The sequence below is a fragment of the Polyergus mexicanus genome, unplaced genomic scaffold, assembly GCF_030449975.1.
Source record: "Polyergus mexicanus isolate NDT 795.1 unplaced genomic scaffold, iyPolMexi1.0 SCAF_2, whole genome shotgun sequence".
NCBI lineage: Eukaryota > Metazoa > Arthropoda > Insecta > Hymenoptera > Formicidae > Polyergus > Polyergus mexicanus.
The window spans coordinates 11,797,185-11,819,108 of NW_027223322.1; the positions used below are offsets into that span (position 1 = coordinate 11,797,185).

The 21,924-nt window shown below is 47.7% G+C and overlaps 1 protein-coding gene across 8 annotated transcripts in view; it reads right to left on the bottom strand.

The window, feature by feature from the left end:
* Positions 1 to 1,582: 1,582 nt before the first annotated feature.
* The window catches only part of Dac (dachshund family transcription factor), a 183,995-nt gene continuing 163,653 nt past the window's right edge, over positions 1,583 to 21,924 (bottom strand). For 4 of the 8 annotated variants that reach the window (XM_070308748.1, XM_070308739.1, XM_070308730.1 and 1 more), the window contains 4 exons: positions 13,863 to 14,009; positions 12,502 to 12,759; positions 5,697 to 5,783; positions 1,583 to 4,039 (listed from right to left, as the gene is read on the bottom strand). In XM_070308748.1, coding sequence (XP_070164849.1) covers positions 3,987 to 4,039; positions 5,697 to 5,783; positions 12,502 to 12,759; positions 13,863 to 14,009 — 545 coding nt within the window. In that variant the 3' untranslated portion in view covers positions 1,583 to 3,986. Of the gene's footprint in view, positions 4,040 to 5,696; positions 5,784 to 12,501; positions 12,760 to 12,950; positions 13,642 to 13,862; positions 14,010 to 21,924 lie in introns of those variants that run through there. The other 4 variants (XM_070308765.1, XM_070308756.1, XR_011447963.1 and 1 more) reach the window with 4 other exon arrangements.

The following is a 21,924-nucleotide window of genomic DNA, read 5'->3' on the forward strand; positions in this document are numbered from 1 at the left end:
GTCCCGTTTTATTCGATAATTATGCAAATGCCGGAATGATTGTCGGGCAATATGTCCTCGGAATAAAAGTACCCGGCCGGAGCAATTCGGTTATCTTTATGATTTCGGGTCGTCGAATGACGGCGTAGGAGGGAGAAACGGCGGGGGTAGAGACGCTTGTAGAAGAGGGCTCGTCAATCCTCGGCTCGACAAGAGTCAAGCCCTTCATTTGCATCGAAACGTAGCCCTCTGGCTTCACCTCCTTACGTACAAATACGACGATGCGATCAGATCAATGTCTTATGTTAGATAAACAGGTATTACCGTTTTTTATATGTCGCTGCATCTTTAATTGCGAATGAAAAAATATTTCATTGAAGTTTATAAGAAAGATGAAAAATATTCAATATATATATATATATACAATATGAAGACGAGAAATATATATATGTATATATAAATATTTTTTTATATATGTGCCAGGTTTTTTTTGTAAATCGATAAGTTACTTTCTCGGATAAAAAATAATGCGACTAATTGGTGTTTGATTTGATTGATCAATTATCTGAATATCTTTATTAATTAGATATATTCCGTACAATTAGCTTTGAGTTTCACTTATAAGAGAAGTTACCTCGATTTTACTCGCCGCTGTTGCAACATTGATAATAAAATGACAATTAAGTAACTAATTAACGCGTGAAAATGAGTAATTAAGACATTGGTGCAACGAAATTTCGATCCGTAAGATTGATTCTATTAAGAAGCCTCTAGTTTTGATATCCTGACAGATTATATTATGTATAATAATGTATATATTATCGTTATATTTAATATTAAAATATATTTCTCATGCCGAGAAAGGGTGGTCTTTGACCAATGGGCTATCGTTGCATGCCTTGGGTCGTTACGGAATCTGCAAATTAATAAGAATACATATGTACATCGTACTCGTCATACCTTTCTTTAGTCATTTCTCTCTCGTTCCTCCGTTGGCGAAGATGTCGGATACGGAATACATTTTTTGTTCGCATCATAAGCGATTGCCTCATCGCGTTATTCTTTATCTTTTTTAAAGGTTTTTATAATTTATTTATTTTCTAGAAAAGAGATCTGGTACGAATGCGTACGAAGCGAGAAACGTGTACGCTTTACGCGCTTCGGCGAGCTGAAAGCTTTGATCCATTAGCCATGGAGATCTTTTCCACGGTTGAAAAAAATTAGGGGAGAGAAATCTCTTCTCTCTCTTTTTTTTTTCTTTGTGAAGATTTTATGAAATGAACATAACGTAGGAGAAAAATTAATATCTCAAGATTGAAATCTAGATACTTTATCTCATTTCTTAAAATGATCGCATCTATTAAGATGTTGTGATTGAGGAAAGGATTACGTGAGAATTGAATGAGGAAAATCCGATTTACAATAACAACTATTTATTTATAGGTAATAATGCTGAATTACAATGAATACACTTCTTGCCTCAAGATACTAGATTGTATAAGTCCGGTCGCGAAATCGGCATCGCTAGTCGCCGTCGCCGTGACTCGCAGTGGCGACGACGGTGTTTTCCTCTTCCCACACTCCCCCCCCCCCCGTCTTGCCTCCCCTTCCCTCATTCCCAATCCCCGCCCCGTCACGCTCTTTCCTTCTTCATCACACGCCAATTTTTATTATCACCTTCAATCTGATAACGTTTCTCCTCGATCAAGAATCGCCAATTCGGCAATTATTTTGTCGAGCCGAAAAACCAAACGATTTTCGAGACATTCGCTATTCTTTCCGGATCTTATATATCTACAGCGGTGGTTTGTGCGTGATCGCGCCGATAATCGTCGATGTTGGTTCGTCTGGCGTGAGAAACCGGTTCGATCGATCGCACTCTGTCCTCGAAATTTAATTTGTACTATTTGGCGTCGGCAAAGTTCTCGTTGCGACAGCGATTCTTGATCGTGAAAAACACTACCTGAACGTGCCAATCCCCTTGACTTCCTCCCTTTCCCCAATCGGTAGCGGCGATGGCAAATACTGGATCAGCTATCGGTGGTTAAATTTTCGTTTCTCTACGTTTAGCATCGTCTTAACGGGCTTTAGCTGGTACGATACTAGACACTATGATTATGTGAACTTTACAACACAAGAACCTTACGGCAAAAGACTTTGTACATGGATCTTAAATACGGGGACCGCCTTTTTCCGGAGAAATATCCTGAGCGCTTTTTTTCCCATTGCATCAGCGCTCGATCTGTCAAAATGTCCATTTTCTCTCTCCCGTTTACGTTTCCTTTCTTTCTCTCTCTATATCATCGCGCACAAGGGTTGTGCCAAGAGATATTTCGCCGGATTCTCGGGCGGTCAACGCAAACGCGGGACACACGCAATATGGATTAGACTTACTTGTTTCGGTAGTAACTAAGTTATTTATATAAATAAGATGTTGTTACGATTTATAAGACGCTAGGGAGAATCCTCCGATGTGTTTCCGTTTTCATCATTCTCTCCTTCTTTCTCTCGCTCTCTTCCGCTCTCATTTTCTCCCCCTCTTTCACTCCCCCGCGATCTTCCTATACCTATCGCTCGTTCTTTCTCTCTTCCATTTACTCGCTCATTTTCTCATCACGTCATTCTTTCTTTCTCTCTCTCTCTCTCTCTCTCTCGTTCTCTCTCTGTTTCTCTCATTTTTCTATGATACAGCGCTCGAGTCACGGTTCTAATCATCACGTCCCGTGCCGAATCCAGAAGAGATATTCGTTACTTTTCGCACTCTTGCACGCATTTTACAAAAAGACGCGACGTTCTCGCGTCTTCGTTCGGCGAGAGATCGGCGTTTTCGAAAATCATCGCGATATCCGTCTCAATCCGCGCGATACAAGCGTGACGTCGCTGAAGACGTCGATTATGAAAATCGGTTATCGCGACGAACAGATCCGCGACTCGATATTCGTTTCGCAGTGGCGATCGGATTGGGCCCCGCGTCGCCGCGACGATGTATAATAATATTAATAATGATAATAATACTCGAAATATCGGCGCGCGACTGCGACACGGCGCGCCCGATCGCCCGGGATCTCTTAAAAACGATTAGCTAATTAATTCGCTCGATAATTAGGAGATAGGTACCTCTAGGAACGCATGCACGCGCGCACGCACTCTCCAGCAGTCTTTAGAAATATGCCTCTTTTCTCTCCCTCTCATCTGCCTCTCTCATTCTGTTAATCTCTCTCTCTCTCTCTCTCTCTCTCTCTCTCTCTCTCTTTTCGCTCTCGCTTTCTCTTACCGCCTACGATCCGCGATTGCCTCGGTACCGCGAGACATCACGATGTGTTCGGTCATCATCCACGGGTATAATCGATGATACGTACATTTAGAGAGAATATCTCTATTTGTTGTCGTCAATCAAACAAACGGCACGATTCCACGATCACCGCGAACGCGAATCGGAAAGTCGCAGGAAGCGCGGCGAAAATATCGTGTCCGTTGATATGTGTACGATCGGTCCGCGTCCTTCTTCTTATCGTTAATCGCGAATTTTGTCGGACCGATCTCGATTCGAGGGGCCCCGCTTTATTCTCGAGCATCCCTTTCGATCGTCGATCGAACGCTGCTAATCAATAACTCTATACAAAGTGTGCGAAAACGGTCGTTTATTGTTCGTCGAAATCGCTCATCAATCGCGTTCGCGTGATTCCTATTCAGAGAAACTTACATCGTCTTCCGACGATGTAAGATACTCTCGTAAGCCTCTCTCGATACTCTCGGCATCGTCCGCACTGTTGACACTCGCGCGAGTCACATCACATCCGAAGTTAGGAATCGTCTTCCGCCGCGGGTTTCCTCCCGCGATCTACCGTCACGGTCCTTCCTGCGAAGATTTTCTCGTCGCGTAGATTCGCTCATCTCTCTCGTAGCTTCGAATCGTCGCTTCCTTCTCGTCATCCGATCGATCACTCGCTTCGGCTGCTCGCTGCACGCTCTGCCTGCTGCCCCCGCCTGCCCTCATCCGGCCTCTTCTAGGTCGCGCTCGTAAACAGAACGGAGTTCTTGTAGTAACCCGTTCGCGATTCTGGAACAGAAGCGATCGCAGGTGCACTCTGGAGTCCGTGCTCGCAATACCTTCGATTAGCGTAGCTTTACATGGCTTCCGAGATCGTAAATTTTACTTATCGAATATAAAACATCGCGCGCAACGACTCGATGCAACAGCATGGAATGAAGAATAAGACAGCCGTTGCGCTTGACGCTAAATTTAGATCTTACAACCATAGCATGAGCGTTAGGCGTGTCGCGAGTCTTAATGGGAATACGAGAGAGAGAAAGAGAAAGAGAGAGAGAGAGAGAGAGAGAGAGAGAGAGAGAGAGGAGCGGATGTCTCGCGGATGGAGATGCATGCGGGAGATGAATGGACGTGGGCGTAATTCCGCTACGGAGAGCTCAGGAGATTCGGTGGAAGGTGATTGCAGCGGCGAAGATGGACCAGCTGGGTCATTCGATGATCGTTCATTCGGAGGAAGGCGCCGCTCACTAATTATCGTTAGCTCTCGAGACTATAGATGAACGCGAGAGGTGGATGAAGAGATGGACGAACCGAATCGAGAAGAAGGATGAAAGAGAGAGGGAGCCGGGACCCTATCGCGTACGCACACGTTCGTAAATACGAGATCGGCCGAGTCATCGGCCTTAGCGCGGCCCTTTGTGATCGAGCCGCCACTCTACTTTTTATCGAACTGTCGCTTATGATTGAAAATCACTATACGTTAATAGTCCGCGTGATTCGGTTTACTCTCGTCTCTCCGCGCCCACTATCATCCGAACCGTTTCAATCTGCCCGCCCTGATCCTTTCATCATTCTGTTTGATTCAACATGCGCGTTTTAATAATAATTTATTTTTTTTTTTTTTTTTTTTTTTTTTATGATAACCCACTAGATATCCAATAAAAAAATCTTTAGACGCCATCTGCGACGATATGATTGTTATATTATATTTAATTGTTAATTTTCCTTAATAAAAATAAAAGTTATGATCATTATTATATATAATTTTTATGAGGGTGCTATTGTTTGTTACTTAATTTTTTTTCACGACAAATCCTTGAATAACATTTTTACCTTGATAAAAAGCGCTCCACCAAGACGTGGGAGTTGATTTCGCAAGGACGTTGCCAATTAAGAGCGGACTTGTTAATTCCTTTCGGGAGCTCCCCCGAGAGGGTGAGCGGGCGGACGGGCGAAAAACGATTATTTACGTGCAACGTCACGCCGGCCGGGGCCTTGGAGCATCGAAATCGCGCTACGGATATAGTTTTTGCGCGAGTTGGAAACTTCCTTCGGACAAGTTTCCACGGAGGAGAGCGAGGCCAAGTTTCGAATATGCCGTGGCTATGCCGCTGACGCCTTTGCAAGAACCGCCGTCTCACCCCCGCCCCCCCTCTCTGAGGGACGCGACCGCCTCTGAAGAGTTTCTAATTAAAGATCCGAACTTTATTCCGTATAGCAAGAAATCGCTCTCTATGCGCGCTGCACGAAAACCCGCGCTCAACGCGAATGCGATGAACTTGAGAAAGAGATGTTCCGAGAGATGTATCGTCGTAAAGTTTGCCGACGCAATGGCACGAAGAAAAGAAGGGGGAATGAGACCTCTTATTTTTTTTTTTTTAATTTTAAACTCTACGAAGTACGTACGCGCGTAACGATAGCTATTTCGTGTTTTTGCTAAACGCACCTTGAAGAGGAGACTTGACTTGGTCCCTCTCAGCCGCTTGGTGCTGCCGCGATTTTCTCTCCAGCTCGAGTTCCTGTACCAATGATTCTGCGACAAAAAAAGGAGAAGAAAAATTGATAGACCGAACTATATAGAGAAAGAGAAAGAAAAAGAGCGTGTGTTTATACAATACATGTATGACAGGGCATTTATAATATAGTCTACATAATACAATACTATATCCTACTATGTAATCTACGCGCATAATGCGACCTCTCACTAGCGTTCTCGCGGCTCGAGATTAATATCGGCGTTCGGATAACGCGCTCCGCTGCCCCGGCTGTATTGAAGATATCGCCTCGAGGAGAGAGAAGTCTGTCGGCTCTCGCAGCAACGCGCACGGACGCGCGGATTCGACGAGGCGTGAACCACGCGCGCGAAGGATAAAACGAAGCGGTAATTAGTGCAAAACCGACAGCTACCGTCATTCGCGCGCAACAGGGGGAGAGGAAAAGGGACGAGCCGGATAACGCACGAAGGCAGGCGTGAAAGGGCCGCGAGTTTGCTCACTGAATTTCGTAAGGATTAGGGTGAAAACTGGAAAATGTCCCTTTAATGATATCGCGTCGAATTAACCGGGCACACGTGTCTCGCTCCTTCCGTCGTATCTCTTCGTTCTTTCGAACGATTTATGCAATGGATACTGCTGAAATTGAAATTATTCGCTATTCTGTGTCGAGGAAAAAAGTAAATTATTATATTCTAATAATCGAGATGTCTAATTGACGTTTAAATTAATATATATTAGCTTTACTAGATGAATTATATAAAAGTTCGAGCTCAAGAGTATCTCGAAAAATTTCCAAGTTTTATTTTTTATTATTTTTCTAGTAAGAGAAAAAAAAAGAGCTCTTCGTAATCCGTTGGTCGATCGTCGGTTACGGTATGAAAATCACATAAGCGGAGGATTAAGCGGAAGGACGGTGACGAATATCACGTGGCGCGACGAAGGGACGCGAATCTGATCGGTAAGCGTGAAATGGCGCCTCCTTGGGCAAAGAGCAATGGTAAAATCCAATTGCGAGGCCATTAAGTCCCGGTTAACCAGCGCGAGCGGACGTGCGAGAGAAGTCGGCATTGAAGTCGGTGCTCTCTCTTTCTCCCTTTCCCTATCTCGCTTCATCTTTACCGCCTGTACCGGGACTAGAGACGGCGGGGCCGAGATTCCATTATGCTTTGAGCAACAATAGCTGAGGGCTGTTTCGTGGCACGTGGGTGTGAATTCGTGCGTTCGTCGGGGCCGTTATATTCCACGACTTTGGGGCACGCGGAGGGCAATGTTTGCATTTCGCTGAGCCAAATTACCTCTCGCGCCCTTATCCGCGCGCGGGGTGTCGCGTCCCTTTGATATCCAAATGACAATTTAACTGCTCCAGATATAACGCCGCTCGCTCGTTCGACGAAGAAGGGTGAGTGGATAGGGAAGGGAAGGCACCTCCGGCACGATTTAAGAAAACTTTCTTACCTCACTCGGAACGATTATGAATATGCCCTTTCGCTGCATCGAGCCGAGATAAAGGCTGCAAAAAGCGATCCGATTGATCGCAAGAGTATTTTTTTTATTTCGCGAGGTTCGCGTCATTGTGCTCCGTTCTAATAACTCGGCGGACATTCGCCATCGTATTGTCTGCCAGTCCATCGGCGTAAGAAAGTGACGTGCGTGGCGCGACAACGACTCGAAAATCCGGATTCGCGATTTCTCGCGGGTATCGTTGCGCACGCAGCGTATCGAATGAAGAAAGAAGCGAGCTCGACGTTCGATCGACGTGGAATTTTGCGGACGGTGCATCTCGGGAGTCCAGGAAGAATGAGCCGCTAATAGTCTCGCTACCGTCTTACACACCCTGACAAATCGTCCGGACAATGAAAACAATTTCAGACCGAGCCTGTACGAGGCTCCCGGTTGGGGCCCTAAACGGTTCGTATTGTGTGCCACTATATCGGCCCATCTTTTTGGGAGAAGAGGGGGGGTGGGGGGGGGGGAAAGAGGTGACGGCGCGACGCGACGCGAGGCGAGGGTCCCTAAAAAAGACGTCCGATGAAAAAGAAGGACCACGAGTGGCTCGCCCCCTCTATGACTTCGCGTTTATCCGCACGTAATTAACTCCGGCACAATACGGCCGCGAGGAGAGGCCACCTTGCCTCTCTCCCGGGTAGAGAAGAAGAAAACGAACCGAATCGAAACGAGGACAGGACGAGAATACGAGAGAAGGGGCGCGATCGCGCGGTCTCGGGAATCTCGCAAGAACTGGAAAAACTTCCGCGCATTGTTCGCTCGGGATCGAGAATACATCGTGTGCCGCTTCGTACGAGCTTCATTATTACATCTACCGATCCTGGCTAGATGGGATTCCGCGAAGAAGGCCAATAACGCGCGATTGATAAGCACTCTCGCCGGACGCACGCGGTCCACATCCCATCGGGAGTTTTTGCGATTACGCAGCGTAAAAGAGAGAGAGAGAGAGAGAGCTCTTCTCCCGCGAATCCGCCCGAAGACGACGTCCTTGGGATTTAACCGGGCTTGCCGCGGCGGCGCCGGATATCGGATATAATCGTCAACGTGATCGAGTGCACTCGGCATGTTTCGTTCTTGCGCGAGCGGCGAAAAAAGCAATTTAAGTATCACATCGAAGCGACGGTAATTGGCTGAATGCTCTCGAGAATCGGGGCCCGAGGGTTAGCGACGTTCCGCGAGCAAAAAATGATATGGAGCGCGCGGAATGGGGATGGACGAGGGGCATCTAGAGGGTTGATTTCGTGTAGCATCGCGTTTTTAATGCTCTGATCTTTATGTAAAGCAGACGAGGTTCGAAGAGCGGCGAGGAGCGGCGGCAGCAGACGGGGCAGAGATAAAGGGAAGAGATAGAGAGCAAAAGATGAGGAGGAGGGTTGAACGAAAGATGCGAATAAAGGTGGGGATAGGCGCTTGAGCGTCAAGCCGACCGTGAAATTATATGAATCAAGGAGCCGCACGGAGCAGCGCGGAGACACAAAAAGCGAAAGAACCGAGAGGAGAGAATAGCGAAGGAGGGGAGGGAAGAGGGAAACGGAGAGAAATCTCTTTCCCCGGCTTTCGTATCTCGCGCGACTCTTATAATTTCAAATTTCCGTTGGCTGCAATCAAACTGTAACCTTCTTCTTCTATCTCTTTTAATTTTTCTACCGCGCGCTTCTCTTCTCTATATATAGCGAAATTGCAACACTAGAGTGAGAATGCAGTCCCTCTTCTTCTCTTTATGTATATCTCGAGAAAGATGTAGGTTTGGCGAAAAGAGTTTCGAAATTTATTCGGAGCGATATAAACGCGACATTAATGCGCGGTTCGGTCGACTTGTCGATGAAGTCTGCTTCAGCGACGTCGTCAATATTGTTTGGAAAAAAAAATAAAATAAAATAAAATAAATAAACAGGCTATATCGAGAATGATCGATTCACTCGGTAATTGTTCTTTTTCCCGCGCATAAATCTCTCTCTTCAGTACGCCATTCGCGTCGCGGCTCTCCAATAACGAATTTAATCCCCTCGCAATCCGCGCGCCTTCCAATCGGCGCCCGCGGCAACGCAAAATCATAAGTCGGGGCAGATTTCTCTCTTCCTCTCTTTCGTATATGTATAGGCGAATTTAAGGGGTTCCGAAAACAACATCGATAGTTATTCCATTTCTTTATCGTAATATTCAAATCAATTATAATCAAGTTGATTATTAAAATTTATACCACGTATCCCTGAGATTTATTTGCTATTCGTCATTTTTCGGAATGCATAAGCAGAAGAAAACTCCCCAACGAAGTCATATCTCGCAATCGCCGTACGGAGAGAGTCTTAATGCAACCCCAATATTCCTGACAACACCTACCTACTCAACTACAACCACGCAAACTAGCACCGCGTATAGATAGAAACTCTACTTCCCGCTACCCCTGCTTCCCATCAACCTTCCCGATTTCTCCTGTCTCGGCTTGTTCGCCGGAAAACCACGTCGTCGTGTCTCACGGATATATTCAGGACGAGGGGGACGTTTTCAAACCCCTAGTTTCCCCCTCACTCCCCTAGCCCTACCAACTTGCCGCCCACGTCGACGCTTCCTTTATATTGCTCGTACACGCGCGTCACGCTTTATCACTCTTGCACACGGGGGTTATTGTCTTTCGCGTAATTGTCTACGCACGTGTACGCACAGGTGCGACGCTCGCATTTTCTCGGCCGCGTTGGCGGCGGGAAAGCTGAAAATAATCTGGCGTTCAACAGAACCGCGTACATCGTCGTCGTCGTCGTCATCGTTATTTTTCTTCCCGAGGCGACACGCTCGATTTGCGAGACTGTCGCTTAAAACTTTTTACTTCTCTCAACGCAACGTCCAATATCTTCTTTTCCCTTTTTAAGTTTGTAGATCACTCGGTATATTCAAGGTTAATTTATTTGTGGGAGCGTTCGAGTGCAGTGTGTAAAGAATAAAAGAGTGTAGTCATTTAAGGACGTTGTAACCGTAGCTGTATGCTGACGTTGATCTCACGAGATACCAATGAAAAATGGCGCGCCTCGATGTCCCGATCGCGATTATCTTCATTTTGAAATAATTCTCCAAGACTTCGTCCATCAAATATTAATGTCCGCGCGGCGATTTAGAATAATTGCGGTCGCAGAGTGGAAGATGAAGGTACGATGCACACCGTGGAGCAATCTCAGATCATCTCTCGTAGATGTGTGTTCGAACGTGCCGTGTCTCTACGTGCAGTGAAAGAAACACGATCGAACGCAGGAAAGAAGGGGAAGGAGGAGGCAGGAATACAGGGGAAGCAAGGCAGGCAGGCGGGAATAAACGGTAGAGACGGCGAAGCTGAAGACGATGGTTTGTGGAGGAGGACAAAAGAGAGTGTCGGAGCGACAGAGAAAGCGAGAGTGCTGCAAAATCGGGAGGGAGGGACGAGGTGGGCGCGGGTAGGGGGCGAGATTATGGTTGCTGCGAAATTATTGCATATAGTCTGAATATTAAAGCGTGGCAGAGTACTTCGTCGTACTCTACGGATGGTGAACGTAGAGGAATCGCGCGTCATACATATATACGTATGTATATATACGCGCATGTCCCGTATGCATGCGTGTATGTACGCGTGCGAGAGGGAGGAAGGGAAGAAGAGAGCGAAGCGATGCGAAGTAAAGGCGGCGGGGTTAAAGGGGGCTGGAGGAGGTTTAAGGGAAGCGCGGAGGGAACGACGTGAGTGGAAGAAGGAGGGAGGCCAGGTAACGCCACCGAGAGCCGCGGTGGCCGCCGGGGAAATTACGGCTCCTTCCTTACTTGCGAGAGATGTGCATAAACTCTGCATTACACTCAGTGGCGCTCATGCGAATGAGCTACATGAGACTCGAGCGAGATAGCAATCGTATGACCGACCGACAGATCGAGGAAGGATATTGCTAGAGTCAAAGGTTTTTCCCTCGAAAAGATTTGTAGGTATAAGTACCTAGTATACAGACGGAGGATTTAGGTACGGCTAAAGCGAAAGATCTCGATTCTCAAAAAATTGATCCGAACTCGAAGTATGATTAACACATGAATTTATTTATTTTTTCGCAACCACATTTAAAGTGATTTTCAAATAAATCCGTTATATCACGAAGGTATATCGGTATATCGCAAAAGATGTGTTTCTTTTATCGGTCGCCACGTGACGGGAATGAGAGCCACCGTTCGTATAGAATGCATGACTCGAAGACGCGGCGGCGGCGCCCCCCCCCCCCTCCCTGTCCCTCTCCGAGGTCCCCTCAGTGGCGTAAGTACCTACCTCAGACGACGTTACGTCGAACTACCTCTTTCCCCGTGTTCCCTCTCGATGGCCACCCCTCCTGCCCTCTCGCTCTTGCGATACTGCGTCGCTCGTCGTTGTCTCTCCTCTCCCGCGCGTCACCCCCGTCTAAATCTCCGTTGTTTATTGCAAATGGATTCCGCATCATGATGCCCGGGTGGCTGCGGGACCCTATTCAAATACCTCGTGTTTCCTCGTCAGGGCCAACTCGGTTCCTTCCTCCCCCACCCCCTCCTTCTCTCTCTCTCTCTCTCTCTCTCCTTCTCCTCTCCCACCCTGCACGGGGTTGTTATTGCCGGCGGCGTGATTGCTCTCGCTCGAGATCTTTCGAATAATTTACTTTGCACGATACCACCACGACACACACCTCCGCTCCGTTGTCTCCCTCGCCCTCGGGGTCGATCTCCTCCCTTCTCTTTTCTCTCTTTTTTCCTTTTTTTTTTTTTTTTTGTCAGGGTAATAGAGGATCGAAAGCACTCGGCCGGAAGATCAGAAAAATTGGGTGGATCCTAATACGGGAATGCGATTATCCGAATTAGCGGATCCCGCCGCTGGATCTTCATCGCCTTTTCTCCTCTCCCCGTGCTACCCCTGACTTCAAGTTCTCAACACGCGACTCCTACTTTCTCGTATTACCGCAAACTTTACAATGTAGTTTACATGCTAGCTCTTTCTCGAGTAGTTTTATTTTCTCTCGTCAAACAACTTTCGCGTTTTAGAATTTCTTTGGCAGACTCGCGTAAGACACGCGGTGAATATTTTGAGACATCAGGAAGGAAGAAGAAGAAGAAGAAGAAGCTGAGGCGGGAATGATAAAGCGATACTGCGATCTTCCGTTAACGATAAGTGGCTTAAGTATCGCCTGTTTATTTTTCCGGCTCGCGCGAGGTTCCGTGGAAACACCGTGGGAATCGACAGTGTACGAAGACGAGGGTGAAATAGCGTGCCGTTGAGAGACTGACCTTGGTAGTTTTGCCAGAAAGCCGACGCCTGGCTACCGATGAGATCCAGCCCGTATCCCCATGCGGGCTTCTCCGGCGTCGACGGCTGCTGAGACGGACGCGGCACTTGCGCCTCCCGGTACTGCTGGGCCGCTGTTTGCTGCTGCTGAAGGGGTTGCTGCGACGGCTGTTGCTGCGAAGGCTGCTGTTGCGACTGGGAATGCACCGGGCTACCCTCCGGCGCTTCCGAACTCGTGCGCGCTTCCGCCGTGACGTTTTCTGCGTAAAAAAAAAAAAAATGGTAGCCGCTCGATTATCGCGATTATTATACACGTAACAACATTTTCGTCTTTGAAACTTTCGATTTATTAACAAACAACATTTTCGAAAAGAACGAGCGGTGAATTTTTGAGGTAGAAAAATGGTAGCCAAGCTATTCCATAAGATCGTAATCATCTTTCGTGACTCACCCCGAAATCGACGCCAAAGTGGCGGAGTGGCGTGCCGTTTGATTCGAAATTAGTATCGCGACTCTCTTCTCTGGGTTTGACAGGATTAATCAGCGGTACCGGCGACGACGGCGGCGGCGGCGGCAGCAGCAGCAGCAACAGCAGCAGCAGCAGCAGCAGCAACAACAGCAACGGCGGCGGCAGCGACGGACGGAGAGGTAACGCGAAAACGATGAAGTGGAAGAGATGGTGGTGAAGGGGAGAAGGGGGAGGTGAGGCCAGGACGAAACATTATATCGAAATAAGAGATTTCACTTAAAGGGTTTCGCGTTTGAGTTTTGGTAGTGACAGGAAGAAGGGTGGCGTGCCGCTTGTTGCTGCTACTTCTACTGCCGGAGGATCATGGGGCGAGACGCGCGATGCCTAGTCAAGGTGCCGGTGAAACGATGGGAAGAGGGGGAGAGAGGGTTGCAGGGAGGGAAGGAGGCTGCCATCAGCCAGCTCGACGACGGAGAGGGATTGCATCGCCGGCAGGGGGATAAGTAAGGAATCATATTCTGCCGGGTGTCAGGCTGTTTGCTCTGCCTCGGCGTATTAATTAATTTATTCCGAGATCACCGATGGCCCCGGGGCTCTTAACGAAGAGACTGACGACGAGCTTGAGAAATCCTAAGAAAACCCGTCCATTTGCAGCGATAGCCTGCAGTCTAATCTACGCGATGAAAATCGTGATGTTATTTCCTGGCACGTAGTGGTGTCGAAGATAGATATTGTCAAGAAGTTTTCACGGCAAAAGTAATATTTTTAAGAAACAACATTTCTTAAATTTTTTTTTTTTTTTAAATCTTCGTACGCGATTTTCGATAATGTATTTTAATCTCGAAATTTTCGCCGTAAAAGTTTTTCTCCGTAGAAAAAGCGATTCGTACTTACCTGTGATCGCTCTGACTTGTTCCGAGGATGCTCCCGTGGCTTTGAGAGCCTCTTCCAATTGTGTGCGCCTCTTAATCTCCAGGTCCAATTGTTCCTGCAACCGTTTCCTCGCTCTCCGTTCCTTCTTTAGCCGTTTCTGATAAACCACTGTAAGCAGAAAAAGATAACGCAATCGCGTGATTAAAAACATCAATGCGACATCTCGCAGACGATGTCGATAAATATTACTATAACGCATCGTATGTTTCGCGAATGTGGATATGTCGATACGCGTTCCGTGGTGCGATACGATGAGAACGCGCGCCAAATTCACGCTGACCATCTCTGTTCCCCAGGTGGCGGAACCCCGGCGTGGTCAAAGTCCGATAGAATTATCCTGGCGTATCATTCTACAGCGGGGGGTTTCACACCGCGCACGGCGGGCCCCAAAACTCAAAGTATACGCCTAAGCGGGGGTCCGATCGTCTCGTCAGCTACCGTGCGCGGATCCGACGGTAGCCGGTCGAGTCGAACGTTCGAGACGAATCGTTTATCGATTTCTCTCAATGAGTCACGCCGCTAAAAAGATACAAGGAGTCTTCCGACTCCTGTATCCACGTAATAAATGTGAACATTAAGCAAATGTAAATTTATGCAAACGCGTAATGTTTGTTCTTTTTTTTTTTTTTTTTTTTTAGAAAAGAAAGATCGCATTCTCTGTACTTAATTATTTATCAGTCTTTGGATTATTTCATTAATGATGATGCTTGTATCTCGTTGAGATAAATAATTAACTATGTAAAGTAAAACATAAGAGAGAGAATGTGTATTATAAAAGAATAATAAAATTTGTACTTTATCTCTCGAAATATGAATTTCATCCTACGATATGAATTCAGTACAGAATGAAGAAAGTGGTTTAGTTAAGCCTAGAATAGATTCTTAATTTACCGTAAAATATTTTTCTTTGTACTTTATTTATGATTGTGGCGCGGAGAAGCGTTGCCAAACTTTTATACTTCTTTCCCGGATTTCAATGTCTCGTTCCTTGTTGCCGATATACGTGAAATCAATCCGCCGTGATGCGCGCACACAGATTTGCGTTTGAAACTCTCATACGCACGCGCGGCGTTAAATATGTACATGTATAGGAGAGATGAGCATTCGACACGGCTATATACAAGGTTCGCTGAGATACGTACAGGCCGATCGGTTTGATCGTTCGAGAGCCAGCGCGTCGGCATCTTTGAAAGAGAGGAGAACGAGGCTTCCTCTGTCTCTCTCTCTCTCTCTACCCGCTTTAATTATTTTCCGTCATTGTGAACCGGCGCGTCCGGCCATTGTGTCTTCTCCCGGGATTCATCGACGCGTTTGACTCGATCTCTCCTCGCGAACTCTGGCTTTGTTCGACGACGATCCTGCCTCAATCCTTCTCCGAATCCTCCTTACGCCGAGTTAAACGAATAATGGAACGCGGCGCGTCCTACCATCGAGACGATGACCGGTTCTTGCGCGCGATTTGATCCCCGCGAAAAGGTAGAAAAGGGGGCAGAAAGATTAGGACCGGATCGAAGGAACGCTGCCTCCGTGATTTCATTCCTTCAATCTATTGAGACGGTCTTAAAAGTGACAATAATATCGCAATGTATGCGTGCTTTGAGTTATCCAAGATTAAAAAAAGATATATACTGAAGAAAATAATTAAATCATTATTTAATTCTTTTCGATATCGATAATTTATAAATGAGATTTCAGAGATCCAACATGTCTTCGTCTGCATTCTTTGTATAGTCGGTGCATCGAGATGAATCTGCCGCGATTCTTCTGAAAGGCGAAAGACGGTAGCTATTCTCTCCCTCTCGATTTAACATCTTACACTCTGACAGGTAAGACGGTAGCGCGAGGCGTAGGTATCACGTCGCCTTGGGCGTCCTCGAGTACGACGACATTACCTTACCTTACCGTCGCTTTTGCTTCGGTATAGCATGGAGATTAGGCACGCGGCTTTAATCGCCCTCCACTCGGGCGTCATTTCTGGAACGGTAATCAGAGATCATATTGCCGCCGTGAAAGTAGATCGTCGAGAGCTCGCGCAAAAAAGCATCCATCCACTTTAGATGCAAATATATTTCTTATTCGGCCACACGCACATCGTGGAATCGCGCGGGAGAAATATCATTTCCCTTCTTCCCTTGAATCCTCTCGCTGCTGGTGCGATCAAGCGTCGTAACAGAGGCGCCTCGTCGCTCATCGGAGATCTCTCGGAGGTCTCTCCTCATCTGTATCAAATTGAACGTCCACGGATGCGGTCGTTCCGAGGCGCGAAATAACCGGCGGATGCCATCGATGTACCATCGCGATCCTATCGATCGTCTCTCGCAGGTGGCCACCGGTTGAGCATCACTGATACGTGATTGATTCCCGGCAGACAAGGCGCAGACAACCCCTTCGTCCCTTCTACCTCTTTGCCACAACTGTGTGCCCCTCCTTTTCCTCCCTGTCTACGTACTTCGTCTCCCTCTCTCACTCTTTTCCTTATCCACTTTGGCATAACGCGCCTCCGAGACGTTTCTCTTCGTTCCTTTTCTTTCGTTCTCTCTCCCTTTCTCGCTCTTTCACCCGATGTTTCGTTTTCTTCGCCTTCTCTCCCTTTCTCTCTTTCCTACGTGAAACGGAACAAGGGTGGAGAGAAAGTGGAAGAGGGTGGGGAGACGGGAGGACGAGGAGGGTAGAGGGAAGAGAAGGTTGCGGGATGACGGGCGGCAGGGAGGAAGAGGGAGGGGGGGGGGGCAGACTTCTCGCAGTGACGAGAGGGTCGGTGAGGAGAGACGGGGAGAGGATTGAGCGAGCGCCGGGGTACGGGGGGGACAGCATTATGATGCAAAGATGGCGCGGCGGCGGCACCCTAGAATTAGCTCGAGCACTCGCCATTGGCCGCTCAGCAAACCACTCCTTCGGTAACAACCGACTGCATACGTTGCATACTAAGGATACATGCGAGCCGGCAAAGAATTGCCCCGAATGGGGCTGCTTGCTTTCTCCGAGGTCCGACGACGTTGTCCACCTACGGTGCCCAAGCCAGAACGAAAACTATATCTCCCTTGCGATGAGTCGCGACGAAGGACGCGATCCTTCCTCCACCTCCCCCCCCCCCCCCGCCCCCCTTGAGTTTTAGATGATCACGCAGATTCTCACGATCTTATAATCTTAGATACGGTTCTTTTATATTGTTGCAGTTTTCTTTTCAATATAGTCTGAGTAATAATATATCCGAGTAATAATATATTTTCCTATTTTTTTATATTTTATGTTTATGGCTATAGCAATATACACGAAGATGCATCTGTGAATGCTGAACCCGCGTGATAAACGCGAGATCATTGTTTTAATTCATCCGTAATTCCGCCGCGCAAACTCGACGGAAAATATTGTATCTCGAAATACAATGCGTTCCTTGAGAAGTACCAATCGAGCGACGAGGATAGGGGGTCGAGTGGAAACTAATAATTTGATGATAGCGGATACGAAAGAAAGAGAGAGAAAGAAATTGCACGGATATCTCAGAATAGTGTTGAAGATGGCTGGGCGCGGAGGACGTTGCCGCATGGGGGTCTAAGGTTATAGGGATGATTTCAGAGTCACGGTCGCACGATCTCGCTCTCGCTCCGACAAGATGCGGGAGTTCGTCGATGGACAATACTTTGCCGATCGCGAAAAACGCTCCGCCGTTCCACGGCTTGTTTCTCTCTCTCTCTCTCTTTCTTTCTTCCTTTTCCTGTTTTTTTTTTCCTCCTCTCGATTCTCGCCAGAGATACTTGGGCTTTTTGCGCGTTACTTGATCTTGTAACTGCGACGTAACTACTTGCCCGATAAAACCGGCCTATCGTGGTAATATTATGCAAAGATTTCAACGCGGCAATTTTTTTCTCACATTTCTATGAACATTGGATGAAACCTCATTTGATCGACGTACGATATTTTCGCGTAAGCGAGTAGATCGGCGTCATCCGCGCGTATCTTCCTCTCACGTATCTCGTTTCGATCTTAATTATCATCAAACGTAATTGCATCCTTTGGTATCCGGTGCATACGTCATTCAGCGTTCCTGTTTTTAACGCGATGTCGAACGATCTGTCGCGTCTACCCATCTACCCATCCGACACTCATTCCGAGTGTCTTCATTTGAACCTCGTGGCGATTTTACCGCGTCGGGATTGACTACCGCATGCGATACATGCGTGTGTGCGTAAGGATGACATCGGCGATTACGCAAGGCGCGTAAGAAAGGGAAGAAATTTGCGGTCGATTATGAAATCAGAGCCGATGCAGTTGGGGACCGCTGTCCGTCGATGCGGCAGATCGCAGATAGTTGAAAGTCGTGTATCGAGAGCGAGCGAGAAAGAGAGAGACACGGACAGGCGAGCGAGAGAAGCAGAGAGAGGGAGGAAGAGAGAGAGAAAGAGACATGAAGGCGGAGAGGGTGGTCCATTAGATAATGCAGTCAACAGAGAGAGCGGCCTCTCTCATCGGGTACGTCAAAATACATCAGCTACCACTGTGCGCTCGCTCAGAAATCCTCTGACCGCTCTCGGCGTGGACTCCCCACGTCGAAGACTCGTTGACCGGGGACTCTCTCTGTTTCCCTTCTCTCTCTCTCTCTCTCTCTCTCGAAGTTCACCGTGGGTTTAACGTTCGTTCGCCTGCCCGACAGGACACGATAGATCTCGATCGTCGATATCGAGTTCCGCAGCGACGGGGGTAGATCGGAAATCGGGTACCGAGGCTACTTGACCGCGGTCGCGATGAAAGCACCGGCTGATTTATTCTGAAATATTCGCGCGGATATTTTTTTTTTTTTTTTTTTATATCGAATAACTTCCAAGTTTTATCATCAGATTATCTCCCGATTCTTCGATTGACATGTTTATTTTTCTCGGCAAACAATAGAGATTTCAGTCTCAGCAATCTGTAATTCTAGAAAAACAACTTGCTCGTATAGAAAAATAAATTATACGTGACTTGGATGACATGACTCGAGGATGGTGCTGCGGTCGGTTATATACAACGCGTCTACCGAATGCAAACAATCAATTGCCGGGCCAGGAAACGTAATAGCCGAATCCAATCAGGAAACCCGCGGAAACTAATATAGAGCCAGGCCGTCTTACCCGGACTGTGCTTAATACCCGTAGCCGAGAGCGAAGGAGAGAGGGAGGGGCCCTCCGGGAATAGCAATATGATTTACATTTTGCGGTTATATTGACCATTCTCGCCACCTGCAGCACTCGCTCTCCTTCGTGGCCCCCGGGCTGCGCCAAGAATGACCGGCTTCCACATTCCGGAAAAATTAATAATGGCTCGCCTTCGGGTTTCGTTAAACGATCACCGTTCTCGCGCGCGATACTAAATAACAATTTTCTAATTGCTCTCTCGCGCGTTTTTAAGTGCTTCGGCCCCCCCGGGCCGCGGCGAATGATATCGGTGTTAATCGGTGTATCCGACAATTTTTCCGTCTCGACGAGAAATTTTTTTTTTTTCTCGATTATCTGTCACACGCTCGCTCGCGGTGCCGCGTTTCGCTCGTCAATTATTCTTATTTGTAGATTAATCGTGTGAAAACGATGTCAACATCGCGCTCACGAATCATTACATGCTTGAGAAGGTACGATTTACGTAAAAGGAGCAAGATGGGTATACACGCGTGTAACGCGGTAAACGCGGTAATTACATAGGATTCGTGAAGGCGAACGGACGTCCGCCTGCGTCTGGACGAGCTCGTAATCTCCTCAGGACAGCGTTCTCGAGGGTCCAAAACCAACTGAAACACCCGTTATCCGTAACGGGGGTTAGGGGAGGGAAGGGAAGGAGAAAGACGGTTCTTAGGCACCTACTAGAAAAGCCGCGGTCGCTCCAGCAACGCGCGCTCGCGCGCTCCTCTCCGACGGACAGCATCTGTGCTCTACGGCTCTCGATATCCATATAAAGCTGTGTGTTGAATAATATTACACTTAGCCCGTACCCAGTCGGACGATTATAGTTGGCGGCAACGTCGATAGTAGTAGTTGGACCGTGCATCCTGTGCGAATGCTAATTTTGGAGGGCGCCGCGCTTCGAACCAACTTGAAAGAAAAATTACGACGCGTGCTCCGCTCGCCGTCATCGATCTCAGTGTAGTTGAACGGAAAGTTAAAGTCGACGGTATAAAATCGTAATATTGAAAGAAAGGGACGCGCGTGTTGTACGCGTATCGTACGATCGATTTCAAGATTCTCGCCTCGATTCTTAAGACAATCGACACGAGCAAGATTCTCGTCGTTCACCCTTCGTCGTCGCTTGACGACGGGGCTGCGGTCTCGTTCAAATATCAATTTCCCAGTGACAACTTCTCCGTGGCTTTCTCCCGCCACCCCTGGGCTGGCGATCCATATGGAAATGGAGATCGGTCATCGAAATCCAGTTTGCGAGTGGAAATATCCCGAGAGGGTCAGCCGTCTTATCCTCAGCTCTTCCCTACCATTTTTCAGAGAGAGAGAGAGCTCGGTCTCCCCTTTTTACACGGCATATATAAACCGTCATAAAGTCGAAAGCTTTTTTCGCTTTTGCGTATTATTCTTTTATCCGATCCGTCGCGCGCGATAAGGGTAGAGGCATCCGGCGATGAGATGGAACGTATATCCCCGTCTCTCGAATGGAGTCGGCAACGCCCGAGGTCGAATCTATCGCGCGGTGCAGAGAGACGCGACGGTTCTCGCCGGGATGTTTTCATAGGATAAACTAATTTATCCTATTAACATCCGCCGTGTACTTTATCCGCGGGCTCCGTCCGCTTCCAACAGCGCGCACATCGTTGCGTTTCTGTTTGCCGCGTTTACAATATTTTCGAGAGTGTGAGGAGGAGAGAGAGAGAGAGAGAGGAAGAGAAAGAGAAATAAAGAGAAATCGTGCATGTTGTCGCGAGAATGCTATCACGATTGTTCGTGATCACGAGTTATCGCGAGTATCGTTACCGATACAAGAGACGAATGTGAGTACAGGTATAGAGTAGATACAGACTTTCGTACAAGAATCTTCTCCAAGACTCAACCGAGCTGAGACGTTAGCGACCGGCGCAGAACTCTTGAATTACATGGGTAAAGTAATATGAAAATATTTACGTCTCTCCCTCCCCCTCACGGATTCTTCCTTCATCCCAGGATGAGCGAGTGGGTCATTCGAGACTCCCCCCCCCCCCTCCCCCGTCCCGATCTGGTTACAGGATTCTCTCCAGTATGCAGAAACGTAATAGCCGAATAGCCTGGCGTTTTGCCTCGCGGCCACCGAGCGGATCTTTTGTGCGCTCCGCGATCCCGCCCGATAAGTACTCACGAAGCGAGGAGGGAGGTCTCTCTCGATCGGGTCTTAGGGTAGGCCGTTCCAAGACGATCGATAATTTCGAATAGCGCACCGCTCGCGACCCGATACTGTAATGTCGCGAAATAAAGATCGTCCGTGTAGCATCAAAGATTTATTCCGGATACTTTGCGGAGCGTGCGAATGCGTTAGCGCGACGATTCCGAGACACCTCGATCAAAGGGCGGAGAGGTGTCGAACAATCGTAGTCGCGATAGGTGTAATTTTCGATGATAGACACGCGGGGATAATAATCTAAATGACGGCGCGCTTTACATCTCTCTAAAATTACCGTATTCTCTCTCGATAATAATACTTATTTTTCAATATCAATCTACGACAAGTTCAAGTTACAAAATTCTTCTTGTGCTATTCCGAGCTCTGGCGATCGATGTTACATCGTCCGATTATCGATCTACGAAAAGTGACGAAAGTCGATGACATCGGAGTTTGCCGCGCGTCATTCGGATATCTCGCCGCGCGAGATTTCTTTATCAGCCGGAAGCAGTAGCGATTCTCGGGGGAGCTCCGTCTGTATGGGACGCGTGTTTTATTGCCCGAAAACCGACAGATATCAGGATTATGTGTTCCGTCACGGGAGAGACTGGGAGGAGAGCGCCGAGAATGCGGCCGATACGTGTGTCTGGGGTAGAACGCGATGCGCGCGAGGGTGCCAACCCTCGGCAAAAGGCAA